General features: G+C 46.5%; 1 protein-coding gene across 1 annotated transcript in view; it reads right to left on the bottom strand.

Annotated features, from left to right (window-relative positions):
• Positions 1-2: 2 nt before the first annotated feature.
• ACSBG1 (acyl-CoA synthetase bubblegum family member 1) overlaps positions 3-18774 on the bottom strand; it is a 110061-nt gene continuing 91289 nt past the window's right edge. The window contains exons 5-14 of the mRNA XM_020975980.2: positions 18215-18335; positions 14438-14518; positions 13815-13964; positions 12377-12553; positions 10973-11154; positions 9174-9404; positions 7957-8174; positions 6914-7053; positions 3400-3646; positions 3-1884 (exon numbers count right to left, since the gene is read on the bottom strand). Coding sequence (XP_020831639.1) covers positions 1799-1884; positions 3400-3646; positions 6914-7053; positions 7957-8174; positions 9174-9404; positions 10973-11154; positions 12377-12553; positions 13815-13964; positions 14438-14518; positions 18215-18335 — 1633 coding nt within the window. The 3' untranslated portion in view covers positions 3-1798. The remainder of the gene's footprint in view (positions 1885-3399; positions 3647-6913; positions 7054-7956; positions 8175-9173; positions 9405-10972; positions 11155-12376; positions 12554-13814; positions 13965-14437; positions 14519-18214; positions 18336-18774) is intronic.

The raw sequence follows: 18774 nt of genomic DNA, 5'->3' as shown, positions 1-18774 counted from the left end.
GATGTATTTAATCAGAGATGTATTTTTTTGTCTATAAAACTAGATAGTCTATGGAGGACAGAGAGCATTCTAATCCAACATGTTATGTGTGGAGGTATTTTTAAGATAGTTTAATATTTCTTTGCTTATCCTAGTGCTTTCAGTGAAAAAAAAAAGGGATGGCAGTTCCCCGAATGAAATGTTTACGTTTTGAGTGGGTAAAGCTTTCTGCATAGTTGTGCTGAATACCTGGAAGTCCTTGGCCCAGCAGCTCTGGAGCTGTCACTGTATCGGATGTGTCGTGCGTGCTGTGTCTGTAACCGTCACCTTGCTGGTGAGCCAGCTGTCCCGGCTGGAGCAGGTGCTGCCGATGCTCTGGGGCCGTCCAGAGGGAGCGGTCAGCTCTCAGGCTGCATTGAGACGCCCACGAGATTGACTCCTGAGCATTCAGTCCCCTTGTTAGGGGAGTCCTCCTCGCTGCGTCCTGCTTGGGGCCTGTAGTTGGCCAGTTCCTTTCTCATCTCTGTGAACCTGTAGGGGCAAGATGGCAGCTATTTCCTATCATACCCTCAGTCAAAGTGATTGTGTCTGTCCTTAGCCTGCCGTGAGGGGAAGGCTCCCTGAGGCCCCTGGCCAGGGCTTTAGCTCACTCAGAAGGGACTCTCTTTTCTTCATGCTGCTGCTGCTGCATTTTTTTTGGATTGTGCTAGCTCTAAGAGTGCCTGTTGGCTTCATGCATAGTGAAATAATAAAGATTTTAAAAACTGGTTAAAGATACCTGGAATTTCTCTACACGTGTTCCGTGCAAAGACGAATTGCTTTCCTAGCACTTGAATCCTTTGGGCCTAGCTTGTTCCTAAAATACGCCTAACTAGTGTAGAAGAGCCAGCATTGGAGAAGCTACTCAACCAGGTAACCAGACCGTACTTTTCATGTATTCTGTCTATATTTTCTACACTAGCTACCTGTGTTGAATCGAACATTGGGTAGCCAGGGTCATTACTGTTTTTCTCCCTGTGCTTTGGAAGTTATGTACTTTATGCAGAATTTTTCAGACCCCCAAGCAGAGTGTAACTTCAGTAGTTTGGAAAATGAGTAACGTTCTGTCTGGCAGATAATCTTTTCAGAAATGTAGAGGAGGCCGCATGAAGGGTGGGAGGGCTAGATTAGCTGTTATTCGCCAACTGTGAGTGCATTCAGATACTTAGTCCCCTTGAAAGCTTTGTTTAGTGTTCAAGTTTATTTAATTGTGACCATCAGAAAGATGTCAGCAGCTTCATTAAGTGCTAGGGCGTAGGCAAGCGCCATAACCGTGGTAACATCAGTCCTTGATGACTGGCACTTTCAGACCAAGTGCAGGTGGAAAGCCATTGTACTTGGCAGTTAAGCAGATCTACTCTCCCTGACATTTCATGTGTTGGTCATAAATCACTTCCACAACAGGACAGGCAGCAGCCTGCCTTTCCTCTCTCTGCTGCCTTGATTTGAAGCTCATCAAATCTAACAGGAATTAGTCCAAGAAGCCTGAAGATGATCAGGAAGGTGGAGGGGTTACGCTGGGTGCATTTGTTAGGGGTAACAAATATAATCACATAGAATTCAAAGTAAGTATCTACAAGTGCAAGCTTGCCCCTTTCTGGTGTTCAGCTGCAGAGCTACATGTGGCCTGACAGCTGTGGCCAGCCTGAATCGCCATCATTCCTGGAGTTCTAACAGATTTGTTGGAGATTCTTTCTGTGCCCCTGCTTTAAGATGGCCTGATTCTCAGGGGAGAAGAACCCAAAGCATCTGCTCGGTAGAGACTATAAAAAAGCCCTGATTAATTGTTTGGTTCTTTGTAAAATGATTCAATTTCTTCTTTGTACTTTTCAAGAACTGCTGAGCGCTTCAGTTTCATTGTAGGACCTGAAAGACAAATCAGAACAAGCACTTGAGCCCCAAATGCCAAGTAAAAGGTGACCAACCACAGCAGCAGAGTGACCTGGTAGGCAGTAACCAGGGGACCCCGATCTCTCTGACAGGGACAAGATAGGGCAGAGCAAGGATGCTCCTGTAACTAGAACCAGTTTTTAGAACGTGAATAAATTAATTCATCTACATGGTAGGGAGGCAAAACAAAACAAATAGGCATCTGGCATTGTGCTGTCAGCTTGTCTTATAACCTCCTGTGTTTATGCTGGAAAGATCGGGGATAGAATGGGGTCCTCTAGGTATTCTGGGCTCCCAAGAATTCATTTGCTTATGCATGTGACATCCTCAGATGGGAAGAGGGGAGGGGTGGACTAGAGGATAATCACAGTCCCCAGGGCTTGCGGGAGGATCCAATTAAATGAGTTAATACATGTAAAGTGCTTTGTATAAGTGGTAGCTATTATTATTGTATACTTTAGAGCAGAGAAGGACACAAATCTCAAACAAATCTAGACTCCAGGAAGAGTGTTAACTTGTCCAGGGTCTCATGGTAAGGAGAGCCAGGTTTCACACTCAGGCCTCCTGACTCCAAATCCATCATTCTTGGCCTCTTTTTCTTCCTAATGCTGTGAACTACATGAAAACTGCGTTTGGAGGCAACCATTGAATCAAGATCTCAGCTGGGGCTAGACTCAGTGTCTCATCAAGATCCATTCTAGTTCATTTCACTTCATTTCTCTGACTTTCAAGGCATAGAGCCAGAAGGACCTGGATTTGAATCCTGGATCTGACACTAATTGTGTGACCTTGAGCAAGTCACTTCTCTCTGAGCCTCAGTTTCCTCTTCTGTGAAAAAGGGAACAATAAATGTTGCTCTGCCTGCATATCAGGGAGTTTGTAGCCTTGAAGTGCTATGGAAATATGAGCTATTGTTATTGAAGGGAATCCCCAGGAGCCCAATCTAATTCAATCTGGTCAGGGCTCAGGTTGGACATCAGGGAGTTGCCTAGAACACTGTCTCCTTGTGTTTGGTTTTGCTTATATCGGACAGTGCAGGAGTGCAGATGATTCTTCATCTTCATCCAGTGTTTCAGTGAATGTGAAAAGCTGTCAGTGAGAGCATATGCACACTAGACTGAGCTAGGATTTGTGCTACCAGAATCCTTGGCTCCAAAAACAATTTGGCCTCATCCTGAAGTTAATAAGATGAAATTGTATAGGGATAAATGCAAAATCCCTTGGACTTTTAGGTTCAAAAAACCCAACTTCACAGGGCCAAGATGGAGGGAGACGCAAGCAATTTAGGAAAAGACGTTGGGGTGTTAGTTGCCAGCCCCGTAGAAGTTGCCATTATGACACAGTAGGCCATGTAGGAGGGAAGGCAGGGTCAAGTGTGCTGCTCCTAAAATTCATGCTTATGTCGATCAAACTTGGCCTTTTTTCCAAGAGCCCAGCTTAATAGTTTTCCCTAGCCCTAGTGGCTGCAGCATAGCACAAGAGAGAACCTACCAAATTCTCCCCCAGAAATGGAAAAATCCCTTTCCAGGAGGGTCCACTTCTGGATGCGGTAAGGTTGGGCAGCAGCTTTCTCATTGACTTTCCGGATGCCTTCTTCAATTGCCTGGTATATGGCCTCATCTTTTCTGCCTACTATCTCAGACACTTTGGTGGCTTTGCTGCCAACCTTCTGGCAGAACTCCAGGGCTTCATCGGTGAGATAATCCGTCGGATCTGAGGTCTCTGGATCTAGAGTGCACTGAAATGCCAGTGTTTGGAAGGTGAGTGCTAAGGTATGCTTAGAAACCCCCAGGCCCAATAATCTCAATAAACACCTTGCTACTCTGAATAATAATGGAGGAAGATAGGACTCTCTGGGACAATCATCCCAAATTCCCCAAATTTCCAGGCTAGGTATCTTAGGATTAGTCTAAATATATATATAGTGGAAGGAGTAAAGGGCTAGGAACCAGGAGACTTGGGTTCTAACCCTGGCTCTACTCTTACATGTAGACTAGTCTGCTAACTCTTATGTGACTCTATCCAAGTTTCAGCCTCAGTTTCCTCTTCTGTAAAATTAAGGGATTGAGCCAGATGAAGTATCTTTGACAGTTGAAAGAGCGTTGGGCTTGGGAATTAGGACATCTGGGTCTTGGATCTTATCAATGTCATTTCCTAGCTGCATGTCCCTGTGCAAGACCCATCACCCCTGTGGGGCTCAGTTTGCTCATCTGAAAATAGGAGTAGGAACAGGATATTACCTACCTTACCAGCCTGTTGGAAAATGAAATAATGATTGTAAAGTCCTTTGTAAGCTATAAAATGCTTTAACAACAACTGGCATTTATATTGCCCTGAGGTTTACTAGGTGCCTTGCAACTATTATCCCTTTGGATGGTTCCAACAACCCTATGATGAAGATATCATTCCCATTTTATATAGTGCTTTTAAGACTGTAAATCTCAGAGTTGGTGCTGACCTACATTGGCAGAGGGAATTTCCTCATCTGGAATTTCCCTCTGTTGATGAAATCTCAGGTCCAAACCCTTATCCTTATCCTATATATAAATATAATACAGAGGCTCCCTCTCTATCATAGGTATCATATGTAAATATAAATAAACATAATCATAATAAATATATAATAAATATAAATACACGCAAGTAGATACATGTTGTAAATAGAAATATCTCTGATATGATGTGTAATCACAATGCCTGTAGACACTGAGAATAGAAAAATCTTGGTGTTACTGTGTCTGCCCAGAATCCTTAATATCGTTTCTTACTGAATCAGTCACTCAGCTAGCATTTATTAATTACCAGCTGTGTGCCAGATGCTATGCGAAGCGGCCAGGATACACAAAAAGGTAAAAGCCAGTCCCTGCCCTCCGGGAGCTCTCTGTCTAATGGAGACAACAAGAAGTAAGCAGCTGTGGACAGGCTCCACTGGAGATGATGCCAGGGGAGGGCACAAAGATTAAGGAGTGCTGAGAAAGGTTTCTTGAAGAAGGTTGGGCTGAGCCTTAAGGGAAGCCGCGAGGCAGAGATCAGGTGGATCACAGAACCTGTCCCTACGTGACCCATCCAAGAAACAGTTGTTATGTGAGTGACTCATCTCTTCCTGGAGCCGGTGTTCTGTGAGGCTGTCTGTCAAAGCAGGAAGAGCTGGCAGCTCGTACTGTGTAACCTTGCCTCAGACACCTCCATTTCCTCCTCCATAAAACAGGGATAACAATACCGACGCAACTCCCTACTGCTGGGAGGAAAGTGCTCGGCAAGCCTTCACTAAACCCTCTGCTAGTATCTGTTGTTATTATTTTAGGTAGTGCCGCTGCTAGGTGGCCCAGTGGCGAGAGCGCCAGGTCGGGGGTTAGGAAGACTCATTTTCTACCTCAGTCACTTACAGGCTATGTGACCCTAGGCAAGTCATTTAACCCTGTTTGCCTCAGTTTCCTCTTCTGTAATATGATATAGAGAAGGAAATGGCAAACCACTCCAGTATCTTTGCCAAGAAGACCCCAAACAGGGTCACAAAGAGTTGGACACTACTGAAGATGATTGAACAGCAACTACTACCACAAAGCTTCTACCCTAGGGGGCATAAGGGACGAAGACTAGCATAACCACCCGAGACAAAGCTGTTCCATCACCCAAGGACCACTCTTCCTGCTCTCCTTGGAGAAGTGTTTTCACAGGCCCCCCCACCCACACTTTCCAGCTCTCTGGATTTCAAGGAGAGCCTGTGGTCAATCATGGGAGTGATCACTGGGGATGGCTGGATGGCTGGCTGGAATCACTATTTGGATGCCCTTCAAACATAAAGGAAGCAGCATGGGTTGATGGAAAGACTAGACTCAGGTTAGCTGCATTCACATCCTGCCTCTGATGCTTAGGGCTTGGGTGACCCAGGAGAAGTGCCTTATTATCTTCCCTGGGCCTCAGTTTCCTCAAGGAAATGGGGAAGTGGGCTCACAGGTGCTGAGGTCCCTGCCAGCTCTTAGACCTATGGCCCTATGTGGAAATATGGTAAATGCATCTGGCCAGTCCTTGGTTAACTGTGCTTGTGATTGAGTTAAAAAGTCATAAGCCTCAATTATGTTCAAAGCATGTATGTTTTATCTACTTTGTTGATGATTTAAGGTAAATTTGACTATCAGGCTGACTAGTACCTTCATTCTGTCATCTGTGTGTGGCATTCAAAGCCTTTCATAACCTGCACCCTCCCCACATGTCTTATGCCTCACATGTGTTCTGCAATCCAGTGACTTAGGACCCCTGACTTCCACGAACAAGAGTCTCCATCTGCCAGCTCTGGGTGCAAAGTGAGACTCTGGACAAAGTCCTAACTTCCTTGGGCTTTACTTTCCTGCTCTAACCCCGCCTCTTTTTTTTCCTTTTTTTGTGAGGCAGTTAGGGTTGTGACTTGCCTGGGGTCACACAGCTAGTGTCAAATGTCTGAGGCCGGATTTGAACTCAAGTCTTCTTGACTCTAGGGCCAATGCTCTATCCACTGCACCCCCTCGCAGCCCCAACCCCTTCATTTTGAGAGACAACAGGGTATAGTAGTTAGTGCACTGGTCTGGGGGTCAGGAAAACCTGGGTTTGAATCCTGCTTCGGGCATTTGCCAACTGTGCCAAAGGGGATGGTTAAATGTTCAGTTTGAGCCTCTCCACCTTGGAAATCGCACACACAACAAATCAGGGCTCGCTTTATTATTTTGTTGATTATTTAGATTTAAGAAAGTGATGGAGAAAATGGTGATAAAACAGGTTAAATTTAAAAGCATGCCATGCATTTTCAAAAAGCTGCTTGTTCCGCATTTACCAGCAGACCCCAGTGTGTGTCCCCGGTAAGTCATCTAACCTCTTTCAGCCTCAGTATTTTTCAGCCTTAAGATGGGAATAATAATACTTCTACTCCCTGTCCCCCCATTGTTGTGAGGATCACATGATATGATATTTGTAGCCACTTTGCACATCTAAAAGCACTATATTAACATTAGCTGTTATTATTACGAGATACCTTCAGAGTCAGCAACATGGACAGAAACTTCCTCTGGTCCCCAATCAACATGGCATTGCTAATGATGGGGAGCTCCATCTTCACGGCCTCCTCAATGGGAAAGGGGGGCACATTCTCCCCTCCAGCTGTTACAATCAAGTCTGCAGAACAACAACAGGAGATCGCCCCACCCGTCTTCACTGGATGGGCGTTCCCAGTTGGGTGAGGGACCTCAACCCACAGCGAGTCAGGTGGCCTTCCATCCCAAATCCCCTTTCTCTAAGTCATCCACTATCTCTTCCTTTTCACGGGCTTCTGCTCAGCTATAGATGGGCTCAAATATCTCCTAAAACTTCCCCTCCATTTTATTTTGTCATCTTCCAATCTCTTTTCTCTCTCTCTCTTTTCTTTTTTTTTTTTGGCTAGGCAGTGGGGTTAAGTGACTTGCCCAGAGGCACATAGCTAGTAAGTGTTATGTGTCTGAGGCCCGATTTGAACTCGGGTCCTCCTGAATCCAGGGTCGGTGCTCTATCCACTGTGTCACCTAGCTGCCCCTCCTTTCTCTCTTTCACCGAAAAACTTTTGGGAAATGTTTTCATGCCCAATGCCTCAAAGTAGTCTATAAATGTCTGCTGTTATTCCCTTACTGCTCCTTGTCCTCTTCTTTCAAAGGTTTCTCATCCCTTTCTTCAGCTCTGAAAGTGGATGATCTCCTTGGCTCTGGGCTCAATCCCTTCCTTCCTCCACAATCTCTCCCTTGGTGAAGATTATCACTTCAGCTGTCAGGTTCACAACAGGAGACTTCAATCTCTATCTATCTCTCCTTCTGTCCCTCCTGTACTTCCTTTCTGCTGCTGATGGTCATGTAGTACTGAGATGGAACCTGCCCTTTCTTTCCCCCACCTCAATCTATTCTGTCCTTTGAGGCCCAGCTCGTGTCCTGCCTCACATCGTGAAGCCTTACTCAATTCACTTCAGCCCGTGGATCTCACCCACTCTTCTCCCACCTTTCCCACTCAGCTCCTTGCACCGATGCCCACTAAACATTTGAAGGAAGGTCTTACCTTTAAGTCTCCCAGTGATATAGAGAAAGCCTTCATTGTCTAGTTTCCCCATGTCTCCTGTGTGCAGCCAGCCATCTTCATCTATGGCCTCTCTTGTCTTCTCCTCCATGTTGAGGTAGCCCATGAAGACAGTCCGGCCCCACAGACAGACCTCCCCATTGCCTTCAGCATCTACGTTCACCAGCTTTGCCTTGCAGCCTGGCAACGCCTTTCCAGAGCTGTGAGGAGACAGCGGTGATGAGCAGAGTGGCAGAGGACTACCTTCTTGACAATGTGGTGTCCCCTTCAGCTCTGGCATCCCTGGCCTCTGGCCCCCGGGCCAATTCAAGTAAACGTGGGGGGATTGTATTTGCCACCCTATCCTCTTCATCCTTTAGCTTTGCCCTGCTTGGCTCCCCTGTCCTTTCTGCCTGCCGTGCCCACAGTTACCTTGGTCATGGATGGCCACCAATGAACCCCAAATGGAATGGTAATGGCCAGTAATACAAAGGGAACCCTGTCCAGGAGTACTTTCATTTTCACAGATATCTTATCAATCCCCAGAAAGTAAAGTCCAAAGAAATGAAACCCTGGTAATGAAACTTTTGGCAGTCCAGTGAGTGGGGAGAAGATGATATTGGGTCAGTCTGTGGCGGGAACCACAACTCCAGCTAGTGTTAACTATAATCAAGGAGGCAGGGTAGCTGAACTGTGGGGCAGGAAGGCAGCAGCTGTCGCCAAGACATAATATGGGGTAAGAGAGGTGGGTTTGCACTCAGATGACCTGGGTTCAAATCCCGGCTCTGCTACTTATTACCTGTGTTTGTTTATTTATTCATTTTTGGCTAGGCAATGGGGTTAAGTGACTTGCCCAGGGTCACATAACTAGTAAGTGTCGAGTGTCTGAGGCCAGATTTGAACTCAGCTCCTCCTGACTCTAGTGCTGGTGCTCTATCCACTGTGCCGCCTAGCTACCCCTACTTATTACCTGTGTGACTGAGGCAAATTGCTTAACCTCTAGTTTCCTCGTCTGTATAATGGAGAAGGGTGAATGTTGATGGCCTCTCAGATGCCTTCCACGTCTAGATCCATGCTTCTGTGGATCCTCCCTCAGACTCCTAACTGGCTGTGTGGCCTTGAGCAGGTTACCTAACTTCTGAGGGCCTCAGTTTTCTCATCTGTAAAGTGGGGGCAGCTGTGAGGGCCCCAGACATGAGGGCTGCTCGCAGGGTCCTCACCTGTAAAGTCTGTAGTTGTAGGAGCTGGACATGAAGTGTGGGCCTGAGGATTCGCTCAGCCCGTAGGCCGAATAAAGGCGGATGTTGAGGCCCAGGAAGAAATGCAGGGTCTCTGCGGTCATCGGGGCCGCGCCATAGAAATTCTTCTGGCAGTTGGCAAATCCCAGGGCCTTGCGGATCTTGGCCAGAACCAAGTAGTCAGCCAGTCTCATGGTGAAAGGTTTCAGGTCACTGGTTGCCAGGGGGAAAAACACACATGGACATATCAATGCGAGCATGTTTTCATGACAACCTAGCTGGTGAACACATGGTCACACACGTGCAGATGTATCACATGGGTCTACCCTCACAGGACCCTGACAAGAAGACAAGTCTACCCACAGAGACGTGTGCTGTGTGACCTTGGGTGAGTCACTTCTCATGAGTCAGTTTTCTAATCTATTAAATGAGTATAATAATGCCAGTAGCACCTTCCTACCTCCCAGGGCTATCATGAGGAGAGCATTTTGGGTATCTTTAAGTGCCATACACATGGAAATTATTATGCCAGGTGCATTAAGTATGTACCTCCTAAATGGTCTTCCTGCCACTGGCCTGCTCCCCTTCCAATTCATGCTTCACATTGTTAACCAAGTAGCCTTCCTAATTTAACACTAAGCTCACATCAGTCCTGTACAGGAAAACCTTGGTGGCTCCCCATTGCTTGGCAAATAAGGTATTAACCCCCTAATTCTGTCATTCAATGCCCTTCACAATACTAACAGCTAACACGTACATAGCACCTGAAGGCTTGCCCAGTACTTGACATATATTTTCATCTGGGTCAAACCCATCCTTCTGGATTTATCTCACCCTACCAGGCTGCACTCCCCTTGTCACCTTGGCCTCTGAGAATTCCTAGAGCCATTCAAGGCTACTTCAGATGCTGCCTCCTACAGGAAGCCTTCCCTGATCCCCTCTACCTCACCCCTGTGGTCAGAACTCTCTCCCCTCTCTCACTACTTTGTCTGTATTTACTTCTCTGTGTATATCATCTCCCCCTCCCCCTGAAATAGAATGTAAGCCTCTTGAAGCTGGGGAGGGTTTTGTTCCTGTCTTTGTACCTCCATTGGCGAATACAGGGCTTGGCATATTGTTGGAACTTAATACTTGCTTGTTGAATTAAACCAAATTCACGTTCTTGGTCTCTAAGCCAAATCGGACCACTCTCCATCTCTTTTTCCCAGCCTGCCCTTCATCAGGCCCATCCCTTTGCTTATGACATGCCCCACCCCTGGAATGGACTCTTCCCTAACACCATCCCTTCCTTCAAGGTCCAATTTATGATCTCCATCTCTCCCCAAACCCCAGGTCAAATTGCTCTCCCCTTCCTTAGATTTCTTAGGGCCTTTTGCCTGAACCTTTGCCTGGTAACTCTTTTTCTTCTACTTTATCATGGTTATTTGGGTACCCATCTCCCCACCTCCATTAGATCATGAGCTCCTTGAGACCAGGGCCTCTGTCCTATCAAACTCTGCAAGGCTTTTTAAAGCATCCAAATTCCCCAAAGAGCCAAGCAAAGTAACCCAGGCCTATCCAGGAAGACCTCAGATGGGAGTGTAAAGAAATAAGGCTCTTTATTAGGGACACTTAGCTGCCACTAATCAACAGAGGCTTCCAAGTCAACCATGAGCCTACCTGGCCCAGAGAGGGGAAGGGCCTTGTCTGAAGCCCCACAGCTGGTGTGAGGCCAGATGTCAGAGGCCAGAGTCCAGGCTGCCTGAGGGGAGGGAGTGGAGGGATGGGAGCAGTCACCATACCTGCTTGGGCAGCTGAGGTTTTGTTCCATGGTCACAGACATTGCCCACAGGAACATCTTCCTCTTGAAGAACCCAGCCTGAGCTGATGCCCCCTTGACCCCTTCCATGATCTTCTCCCACACCCTGGGCACGCCCATGTGGGCAGTGGGTTCCACCTCCCTCAGCGTAGTCACCAAGCTTGTCTGTCAATGAGAAAACAAGGACAGGGGAGAAGAGAGTCTGGGTGACGGAAGTGGACCAGGCCACCCCAGTGAGGACCTTGCCTGGAGAGTTACCCCCTCAGCTTATTCCACATCCAATATACACTGCTTTTCTGCAGGCTGATCCCTGGTCCCCTCTCCCCACACACACCCAGATGCATCTTGTATGGGTCTGGCCAGGCCAATCCTTGCCAATCTCATACTTATTGGTAAGGCAGCTATGTCTAGGGGCTGGCCCAATCCCCACCCCAACTCCCAACCCCCAGTAATTCTTAGGAACAGAAACAGACATCTCCCAAGTGAAAGATATAGACAACCAGATAGTGAAAGGAGGGGCAAGGAAAACACAGGGAGGGTTGGGACATAAATTTAGAACTAAAAGGAAACTAACAGGTCATCTATCCATGTCCGTTATTTTTACGGAAGAGGAAATTGAGGACCAGATTTGTCTGAGGTCACGTGGGTCAAAAGTGGCGAAGCTCAAATTCGGATCCAGGTCTTTCTGACTCTAAACCCAGGGATTCTTCCAGGGCACATTTCTCCACCCTCAGCCCCATCGGTGACCCCCAAAATGAGAGGGAGACAAATGGAGAATGGAGGGAATCATAGGATCATAGAAAGAGCTGGAAGGGCTCTACCACCCTCATTTTACAAATGGGGAAACTGAGGCCCAGAGAGATTAAGACTTTCCCAAGGTCATACAGGTAGTAAGTGGTCAATCTAAGATTAGAACTCAGGTCCCCTGACTCCAAGTTCATTGCTCTTTCCATTACAGGTGAGATGAGAGTTGGAGAAAGGTCCCACAGAGGAAGTCACACGGGCAGGGAGTGATTGTATTTATGCCTAGGTCATCTGACACCAGACCTAACAACACTTTCTAATATATCACAATTCCCCACCCCCAATAAGATGAGAAGCAGAGAGATGACAGGAGAGAGGTGAATGAGGGAAATGGGATGAGGAAGACTGGTAGGGATATGAGAGGAAAAGATTTGGGGAACACAGGGATAAGTGAAAGACAGAGAGATGGAAGGAGGGAGGGAGGGAGAGAGAGAAAGAGAGGAGGAGGAGGAGGAGGAGAAGAAAAACAAGTGGAGTCTGAAGAGTTTAGAGGTTCAAGTACAGTAGATTTCCTCCAACCTTGAGAATCAGCACAACCACATGAGACATTCACAGACCCAAGAGAAGACAGGAGCAGACTGACCTTCAGGGCGTCAGGCTCAGCAAAGCAAACGTTGGCCCCCCACTGGATTCCTGTCCAAAGGTCATACATCTGAGCAGCGATGTGGCTGAGGGGCAGGTAACTCACCACAATCTCTTGCTGAATCTCAGCAGGCTGGATGTCCCCAGCTCGGCTGCCAAACTTGGCTGTCCAAGTGATCTGGGAGACAGAGGAGAGATAAGGGCACGAAGGTCCAGAGGTTCTCTAAGCCTCAATTTCTTCTTCTGTAAAATGGGAGTAATTAACCCCTGGCTATTCTGCCTCACTTGATTTCTGGGAGGAGCAAGTCTTTAAGATGGTAGTATGATTATAATTGTCATGCTTATACTCCAATATTTCAGGGCAGTGGGAGTTCATCATTATAGGGATTCCCTCCCCTTGGGCAAATAGGATCCTTTTAACACCTAAGTCAATGGCTTTGAAAATCTCTGTGGCTAGATGTTCCCATCAGCTGGACAGCTCCCAGTTACCTCGCCTGGGCCAGCTCTCACTTGGCTGACAGATAATTATGTCTTCCTCAAAGACCGTATCTGTTTGCTCCTGAAAGGCACAGCTCTGATATTTGATTCATCAATATTTTATTTATAGACACCCCTACCTCCCACCAGACCTCGCCCAGCACTCAGCTTGTACCTCTTCTGTGTATTAATCATGTGGTTTTTTTTTTTAATTATTTGTGATATCTGTTCATGAGAGCAGGGACAATATTTTATCTAAACTTTTTATCTTGCCTAGCATGCAGGTTAGTGCTCTGTACATAGTAGGTGCTAAATACATGTTCTAGTTGAAAAATTACCTTAATTGTTATAATTACAATTTCAAAAATTACATTATTGATGATATTATTTCAGTGTCAAGGTACATGTCTTCCTCAAAGAGTAAGAGCATCCTCTGAATAGAGCCCTATCTCCTATCTCCTGGCTTCCTTCAAGTTTCAGCTAAAATCTCACCTTCTGCAAGAAACCTTTCCCAGTCCCTCTTCATGCTGGCTCCTTCCCTCTAAGTTTTTTTTCTAGGTTCTCCTGTATATAGCTTGCTTGTACATGACGTCTGCCCTGTCAGACTGCGAGCGCCTTGATGGCTGGGCGTGCCTGGATGTAGTAGGAACTAACAAAATGCTTCTTGACGTGACTCCGTTTCCCTATAGTAGAGGGGTCTGTGAAAAGAATGGGCCCCTACAGGGGCCTGGCCACAGGCCCAAGAGAGCCTTCCCTTTGGGACAGGAGGTCCGTGGACCCTCAGAGGAAGCCAAAGAAACATCCCACTTCTGATGTCTTCACTCAGTTACCAAATCTCCGCATGCATCTCCCTTCTTACCCAGTGAGAAGGTCCCAGCGTCTTCTCTTATCCCTCCTTCCATAACCCCCTCCTCCATTCCCCACCCCCTGTCCCTACCACATTTCAGTCCCCAGGACCTTACATTGTCCTGACTCAGCATCACGCCTTTGGGGTTGCCGGTGGTACCAGATGTGTAGACGAGCACACAGCACTGGTTGGGTTTTTGAGAGTTGAGAATGTCATCCAGAGTGGAGTCAGGAACCTCATTCCCTGTCTCTAGGAACTCTTCCATCTATAGATAGGAAAAGAGAAGTGGGAGTCAGGAGTTACCAGCTAAAGAAAAGGTTCAACCTGCATGAGATGCTGACTCATTCCTGTTTTCAATGCCCTAAAGGAGCTGGAAATTGCTGCCTAGGAGCAGAAGCACATGGGAGCTATGTATTCTTGCCCACAGTTTTCTGAGAGCAGGTCCTGAGCTTTGGCTTTTCCAGCCTGAGAGATGGAGGCAGTGGCATCTTGTATATTTTGTATTTTTTTTTTTTACCTCTGCAGATGTCATTTCCCTCAGTGAAACGTAAGCTCCTTGAGAATAGGAGCTCGGCTTATTTTTGTCTCTGTAGGCTCACCTCCTAGTACAGTGCCTGGTGCACAGTAGGTACTTAATAAATGCTTTTTTATAATGTATTGAATTAAAAAGGCAGGTGCCGCCGCTGCCCCCCAAGAGCCAGTCCCAGAATCCCTCTTTCTTAGCCTCAAGTCTCATACCGTATATACGTTTGGAATTCTCTCTGCCGGGGTCTCTCTATACATCACAACAGCCTTCAAGTATGGCAAGTTCTTCCAGATCTGTGGCATTTGAAAAACAGATATTATTAGGCAAGAAAAAAGTAATTTTTGTTTAACTGTTTGGAAAGAGTTAGGGTCCTCATTTCTTAGTTTCAAATATCCCTGATGTCACAGGTGAAGGCTCTCACTCCTCTGTCCATCATAGCTCTGCTGTATCTTACTCAATAGCTCCCTGAGCTGCTTGGCCAAAAAATTCATCACTGGGGGCAGCTAGGTGGTGCAGTGAATAGAGCTCTGGCCTTGGAATCAGGAGGACCTGAGTTCAAATCCAGCCTCAGACACTTAACACTTACTAGCTAGGTGACCTTGGACAAGTCACTTAACCCCATTGCCTAGCCTCCCCCTCAACCCCCCCCCCCAAATTCATCACCTAAATCCATCATCCTGAGGTGATGAGAGGAAGGATAGCAAAGAGGATTGGGTACTGGATGTGAACTTAAGAAGACCCAGGGTCAAATCCTGTCTCTAACACTCATCAGCTATGTCACCCCAGGCAACTACCAAGAAACTCTCAGCCTCAGTTTCCTCATCTGCAAGATGAGAATAGTCCTGGCACTTAACCTGAGAGGGAGGAGTTGTGTGAGAGGCCAATATACAAAGCATGTTACAAACTTTAAAGCAGTATGGAAAATGACCATTGTTATTATTACTCTTCTCTAAAATTGTCCTTGGATGACGGACACACAGCCCATCACCAGTCAGTGCTCAGTGTTCCAGGTTAGGACATGCTATAGCTTTCAGGAGACCTCAGAGAATGATTTCAGTGAAGGCTTGTTGACTTAGCCCTCTTAAAGAGCCACTTGTTCATTCACGTCCAGCAAGTTTGGGTTTCAATGGGAGAATGGTAAAGAGTGTTGGGTTGGTGACTTCATTTCCTCCAATAATGCAATGTTAGGAAAAGGGGACGTAGATACCCAGATCCAAGTCTGAATTTCAAGCGGCAGATGAAAGAGCAGTCGAGTCCAAATGTCTCTGCTGGTGCCCTAGGTTGACTCGTTATCAGATTGTCTTAGCAATGTTGGCTGTCAAAGGAGGCCAAGACAAAGCTGGATAAGACTTCTGTAACTGAGCAGCTCAACCCTGGGGTCTGCTGGGTCGCTTTCTCTCATGTTGTGTATGTTTCTGGGAAGTCTTGGGTTCCAGGCTATGCTAGGAACGGCCTAAGGTCTCTGGCATAGAAAGCACCAACCAAGGGACTGTGTCTCAGGGCTTAGCAACATCCATATCTTTTTTTTTTTTTTTTGGTGAGGCAACTGAGGTTAAGTGACTTGCCCAGAGTCACACAGCTAGTAAGTGTTATGTGTCTGAGGTCGGATTTGAACTCAGGTCCTCCTGACTACAGGGCTGGTGTTTTATCCACTGTGCCACCTAGCTGCCCCCCAACACCTGCATCTTTGACAACCCTTTCTGAGATCTTCCCTACTGGGTCAAGGGTCACAGTACCCTGATCACTCAGCTCTTTCTTTTGTAGTACTTAGGATTATAGAATTTATAGCTACAAGGGATGATTGAATATTCCCACACATCCCCCAAATTGAAAAATCACCTAGGAAATAAATTGGGTAAACAAAACCGAGCTACTTTATGTTATGTAAGGTTTGGTTTCAACCTTGTTGAAGCTTGTTATGTAAAGTTTTCATTTACTCGGTATTATGATTCTATAAGAAAAGTCAACCCCACCCAACTTTTTCAACTGCTACTTTATTCCTCAATGAAACGCAAGCGCCTCAAAGGCAGTCACTGTCTCCATTTTTGTCTTACTGGACTGTACACGTCATATGAGCCAACAGTGAGCAACGATCACGTCCCTCTGTCTGCGCCTCAGTTTCCCTCTCTGTGAAGAGGATTTTGGACTAGATAACCTCCAAGGTCTCTTTCAGCACTAACATTCTAGGGTCTATGATTTCACATTCTATACCCTAAAAACGCTTCCAGCTGTGACATCTCCATGTTCCCACATTGGACAAAGTGCTTTGTAACCCTAAAAATCAAGTAGAAGCGAACTGTTCCTATAGAAATGTGAGTTGCTACAAATCTCCGTTCTAAAGTCCCTTCCACCCTCTAACAAGTGATGACATCATGGCTGAAAAATCTACTGAGGGTCCCCTGCAGAGGCTGAGAGTCAGGACAGATTGTGGGACAAGTCCAACCTTCAGCTGATGATTGCCGGTGAAGAGTGAAGATTTGTTGTCTCACCACAAGATGGCAAGATTTCTCTGTCTATCCTTTCCCTTCCTGGTTCTTCCCAACAGGAGAAGGCCCGCCCAGCTAAAGCTAGCCAAATGAAGACCAAACACTGGATACCCCTCTTCCAGTCCCAAGACTAATTATCTAAATATCACAGGGACATGAAACCAACCTTCATCTCCTTCTGGGGTCCAAGACTCTGTTGTTGTCTTTCAAGTTGGCAAAGATTTTTACATCCTTTACCTCATTCAATCCTCACAGGTAAATGCTCTATGTATCATTATCCCCATTTTGTATTATCCCCATTTTGTAGTTGAGGAAACTGAGGATCAGAGGTGAAATGACTTGCCCAGGGCCACACAGTTAGGAAGTATTGGAAATGGGATTTGAACCCAGATCTTTCTGGCATTAAGCCCAGCACTCTATTGGCTAAGCCAGGGTACCTTCTTTTTGATGTAGTCATTGATATCACCCTCAAAAAGTTAGAGACATACCTCTAACCTACTTATCTGTGGGATTTGGTGTCTTCCTCTTTAAATGAGAGGGTTGGAGTAGATGACCTCACAATTCCCTTCCAGGGCTTTTCCCTAATCTCCTAAAGTCAGCGGGACCCAACTCCACTCCTTCCCAGGACAGGTAGAGTTCTTCTGTCCCTGAGGTTCCCAGAGATTACGGCAAAGGATAGGTTGAGAGTTGGAAGATGCTTTCAAGGTGATCGAATCCAAACCACCCCCCCTCCATTTTTGAGGCATAGAGGCATAGAGGGATTAGGTAAATAAGGTAGGATTACACAATTCCTAGTCTGAGGCAAGATTTGAACCTAGGTCCTCCAGACTCCAGGTTCATGGCCAGAGCTGCTAGTCAATGGCATCTCTCACTCAGAGTCCCCAGACAATGTCTGCATTACCTAAATCTCAATGCCCCTTCTAAATCCCCATGAACATCTTCCCAGTCCAGAGTCATCATAAACTCTGTGCTAGAAGGGGAAATTGGTCAGGTTAAGAGTAGGCAGCTATGGGGTGGAAAGCCCCACACTGGGAGTCAGGAGATCTAAGTGCAAGACACTTCACCCCTCTAGCCTCTTGCTTTCCCCTCTATAAAATGGAGGTATTGTGAGGATCACCAAGATGGCATAAATGGAAGAGTTCTGGCTTTGGAATCAGAATGCAGGTTTGCATCCTGGCTCTGTCACTCACTGCCTGTGCACCTTTGGCCGAGTCTCTTCACCACTCTGGCCTCAGTTTCCTCATCTGCAAAAGAGGACGTTGACCTAGATACCCTCCTGGGTCCCTTCTAGCTCCAAAACATCATCAATGTTATTTACATCCTTAGCACTCAGCCTAGTGCTGGGCATATAGTAAGCATTTAATACATGCTTTTTCATTGATTCATTAATTCATTCCTACCTCATGTGCTTTGTAAACTGTAGCACTATAGAGAGGTCAGGTTTTATGAAGACAGTGGTGATGACCATTCTCTTTGGGGCATGAGCCCAAGTAACCCTCTTACCCTCAGTATCTTTTCCAGCTGTTTCTGGGTATCCACCAGGATGATGTTGGCCTTACAGTCATTGGCAATGTATTGGCAAGCTTCAGGGGAGCTGGTTGTATAGATTCCTGTGAGGATACCTCTGAGAAATGACACAGAGAGGACATTTGTCAGTGAAGCATGTCAGCCCAGGACCCCCAGACTCTCTAGTGTCTCTTGCATAAATCCCAAAGGATGTAAACTGAAGGAGTCAGCTGGGCCTGGGAGGCCCCGTTTCTTCAGAACTAGCCAAGAAAATGCCCAGGAACTGGCAGACCACTGGGCAAAGAAAGGGAGAACTGTGTGTGGGGGAAGGGGGCACACAATACAGAAAGATGGGGAAGAAAAGGAAAATTGGGGAAATATGGAATAGATGGGCAGAAGAAGAAAAGAGAGTTAAGAGAAAAGCAGTGGGGAAGGGAGCCAAGAAGGGGTAGATGAGCAGGAGAAGGGGAAAAATAAGGCCAAGTAGATGCTTAGGACAGGAGAAGAGATGTGAGGTTGGAAGGGAGAAGGTGGTGGAGGGCTGTTTCAACTTTGTC

The sequence above is a fragment of the Phascolarctos cinereus genome, unplaced genomic scaffold (genome assembly GCF_003287225.1).
Source record: "Phascolarctos cinereus isolate Bilbo 61053 unplaced genomic scaffold, phaCin_HiC Scaffold_3;HRSCAF=262, whole genome shotgun sequence".
NCBI lineage: Eukaryota > Metazoa > Chordata > Mammalia > Diprotodontia > Phascolarctidae > Phascolarctos > Phascolarctos cinereus.
Note: the sequence above shows the minus strand (reverse complement) of the source record. Positions and strands in the feature narration are given on the sequence as shown.